Source organism: Austrofundulus limnaeus, unplaced genomic scaffold (genome assembly GCF_001266775.1).
Source record: "Austrofundulus limnaeus strain Quisiro unplaced genomic scaffold, Austrofundulus_limnaeus-1.0 Scaffold251, whole genome shotgun sequence".
NCBI lineage: Eukaryota > Metazoa > Chordata > Actinopteri > Cyprinodontiformes > Rivulidae > Austrofundulus > Austrofundulus limnaeus.
In genome coordinates, this window is record NW_013952653.1 from 686,471 (window position 1) to 690,480 (window position 4,010).

Below are 4,010 nucleotides of genomic sequence, written 5' to 3' on the forward strand. Positions count from 1 at the left end.
AAAATCTGTAATTTTTAGCAGGTCAGCTGTGGAATAAAAAAGAGCTGCTAAAAGTATAAACAACTGTGTTAAATCATTTTCATTTATTCTGAAGCCGCAGCGCTGCGCACCCCCCCGCCCCAACCCTCGTGAAGAAGGCTCGTGAAGGACAAACTGCGGTGGCGGCGTCAAAAACGGTTTTAGTTGTAATATTATAAATGTAATTTTTGTTGTCTGTCATTAGCTACGTTTACATGGACAAAAGTAATCGGATTAAACAGCCGTTCGGAATAAAAATGCATCATGTAAACAGCCCGCTCCCATTATTCTGATCCGATTGAGCTCGATCTGAATGAATTTTTAAACCGAATGAAAAGGGTGGGTTATGCCAATTGATAATCGGAATGAGGTTCATGTAAACACTTAATCGGATCATCTTATTCTGACTGTAGAAAACTGACCTGTGCGCATGTCTGCTGACTTTCATTCACAGCAGCGCTCCAGCTGCGCAGCACCATGCAGAACTTTTCCTCCTCGCTCTCTTAACAGATGAAAAAGGAGGCAAACTGCAGATGTTGCTTCGCAAAAAATAAAAATAAAAAGCACGTATTGCTTCATCTGCAGGCTGCAGCTCAACTGAGGAGTAACGACGTCTCTACCGTTATTAAAAGCCGACACAGGTCCGCCCTGAGGCACAGAGGAGCTTTGTTTACGTTTGTAACACGGAAGTAGAGCTGAACATTTACAAGACTGCGCATGTCCGGACTTTTATTCTGAATAAAACTCCGGTGCATGTACACTTTTCATGATCGGATTGTGTCCATGTAAACAGTACATCCGGATTATTTAATCTGAATACATTTCAATCCGATTAAAACATTTTGTGCATGTAAACATAGCTGGTATAATTTCACTTATTAAAGCTCATAATCATACCATTTGAAACATCACTAGCCCTGAAGCTGCTGGTAGACATCGCGGTTGGAATTATCAAAGGTTTTTTGACACCTCGGGGGGAAAGGAAGACGCATTTGTKGGCCACAATTGGAGGAGGCTTCGAATTTGAACAGCCTGCTGTGACATAACCGGCCGACAAACCTGGCCTTTGAAGGAGGCAGCCCCTGAATTTGGACACAACCAGAGTTGACCTAATTCAAAATGGCTGCCACAGCTAATTGTCTTAGTCTACGCAATAACGTCAATAAATTGTGTTTTGTATACAGTAGTAGCTAAGAGTCATTTACAACACTGTTTGAACATAACACCTCGTAATTGCTTGAGATGGTGCAATATCTAAAATCGACAACTCTGCTAAGAAAAAGTGGTCAGCAATACACATTCCTTTAAAGGCACAGTGTAGGATTTTGTCAATTCTTTTAGCCAAAATTGAGATAATCACTAATGACAATAATAAAAAAAAAACATGTCTAATCATTGCAGAGAAAGACCTTGTTTTATTATTTTTACCTTATAAAAAGCTGTTTATATCTCCATGGTCGCGGGTCGCCACTACAGGCAGNATTATTTTTATAATCGATTAATCACCGATTATTTTTTTCGATTAGTCGACTAATCGGATCATACGTTAATTGAATATAAAACGTAGAGCTTATCGTGTCAGAATGCAGCTGCTATTATATAATCATGGTTAGATTTTAGCTATATGCTAACTAAAAATAATTGCTGTGGAAGGCAAGTTCTGCTCTGCAGATATTACACAGGTTTCTCTTTCATTTTCTTAAAATGATCCCACACTTTTGAGCACCTTTGCTGGGTAGCCATGATACCAGAGCCTGTCTGTATAAAGTCTTGTGACGTCCACGACCTACCCCAGTTACCACTACTGTGCATGTGTGTCGAGGACAGAAAGGCAGATGTGGCAGTGGAAGGTGTCAAAGCAGTTTGGAGAGAAAAACAAAGTAAAGAACAAAAAAAATAGAAAGAAAACGATTAATCGATTATTAAATTAGTCATCAACTATTTTGATAATCAATTAGTCGTCGATTAATCGATTAATCGTTGCAGCCCTACACAGCGGACTCGTTTTACCTCTGCCTGACTATGTCAACGACACCCTCCATAGCACAGTTGGTGTTGAGAATTTCTCTTGAGAGTTTCCCCTCGCTGCAGGTCTCTCTGTCCGCACGTCCATACAACGAGTCCTGAACACTGATCACTCCATCAGATTCTATTACAGAGTCGAGACAGATAAACAAACAAAAGGCATTTCATTACATGGAAGTAGAACCTTTAAGTCAAGCTAAAGTCATTAAAAATGTCCTACCACAGCTCAGACGTTGGGGCACGGTGAATTCACAGGTGGTAACCGTCTCTGTTGGACTGCCTAAAAATTCAATCAATAAAAGCATAAAAACAACCATCAAAATGTATTAAACACATCTGCATAGTATAATTACCTGCATGTACAAGCAGACAGCTTGCTGCCAGCACTGAAAGAGAAGAAAATAGAATAGTTATTAAAAATATATATTAAAAGTCACATTACTACAAATGTACTTACAAAGAGCAGAGCTGAAGAACAGCATGGTTTAATTCTGGTGTTCAGTGAAACTGAGGAGGCAGGAGACACACGCTCAGTATTTATTCAGTTGGACCTGGGAACAATGAACTGATAACCTCAGGAGGGGAGGTTGGCGCACATCCAGTCTGGCAGAGGAGTGAAAAAGATTCCCAACAAGTTGAGTTGGACGATAGCAAAGTTAAAGACTCAGTCACTTTATCTTATGTGTTTTAATGTTTTATTTTATTGCATTTGATCTGTTGTTGTGCTTTTACCTCTTGCTACTGTTCATTTTGTCTGAAAGTGCTTTACAAATAAAGTTATTATAGAAGCTAACAGAAACTAGAGATAAGAGCAGTTCACCCAAAAGGTTATTTAAAGTTTGTTTGAGGATGGTAGCAACCAGATTTGCTTAAAGGCACAGTGTGCAGGATTTTGTCGATTCTTTTAGCCGAAATTGAGATAATCACTAATGACAATAATAAAAAACATGTCTAATCATTACAGACAAAGACCTTGTTTTATTATTTTTACCTTATAAAAAAGCTGTTTATATCTCCATGGTCGCGGGTCGCCACAAAGACAGCTGCCATCTTGCACCGCCATCTTGTCTACGAAGGCTCATGAAGGACAAACTGCGGTGGCGGCGACAAAAACGGTTTTAGTTGTAATACTATAAATATAATTTTTGTTGTCTGTCATTAGCTACGTTTACATGGACAAAAGTAATCGGATTAAACAGCCGTTCGGAATAAAAATGCGTCATGTAAACAGCCCGCTCCGATTATTCTGATCCGATTGAGCTCGATCTGAATCTGACCAATCTGAATTCTGAATTTTTAATCCGAATGAAAAGGGTGGGTTATGCCGATTGATAATCAGAATGAGGTTCATGTAAACACTTAATCGGATCATCTTATTCTGACTGTAGAAAACTGACCTGTGCGCATGTCTGCTGACTTTCATTCACAGCAGCGCTCCAGCTGCGCAGCACCGTGCAGAACTTTTCCTCCTCGCTCTCTTAACAGGTGAAAAAGGAGGCAAACAGCAGACGTTGCTTCGCAAAAAATAAAAAGCACGTATTGTTTCATCTGCAGGCTGCAGCTCAACCGACGAGTAACGGCGTCTCTACTGTTATAAAAAGCTGACACAGGTCCGTCCTGAGCGCACAGAGGAGCTTTGTTTACGTTTGTAACACGGAAGTAGAGCTGAAAGTTTACAACACTGCACATGTCTGGACTTTTATTCTGAATAAAACTCTGGTGCATGTAAACACTTTTCATGATCGGATTGTGTCCATGTAAACAGTACATTCGGATTATTTAATCTGAATACATTTCAATCCGATTAAAACATTTTGTGCATGTAAACATAGCTGGTATAATTTTACTTATTAAAGCTCATAATCGTACCATTTGAAACATCAGTAGCCCTGAAGCTGCTGGTAGACATTGTGGTTGGAATTATCAAAGGTTTTTGACACCGTAGAGTTTGGAAACGGGGGTGGGGG

The 4,010-nt window shown here is 39.7% G+C and overlaps 1 protein-coding gene across 1 annotated transcript in view; it reads right to left on the bottom strand.

Moving 5' to 3' along the window:
- The window catches only part of LOC106525979 (uncharacterized), a 19,353-nt gene that overhangs the window by 2,470 nt on the left and 12,873 nt on the right, over positions 1-4,010 (bottom strand). The window contains exons 18-20 of the mRNA XM_014020387.1: positions 2,397-2,429; positions 2,264-2,323; positions 2,029-2,167 (exon numbers count right to left, since the gene is read on the bottom strand). Coding sequence (XP_013875841.1) covers positions 2,029-2,167; positions 2,264-2,323; positions 2,397-2,429 — 232 coding nt within the window. The remainder of the gene's footprint in view (positions 1-2,028; positions 2,168-2,263; positions 2,324-2,396; positions 2,430-4,010) is intronic.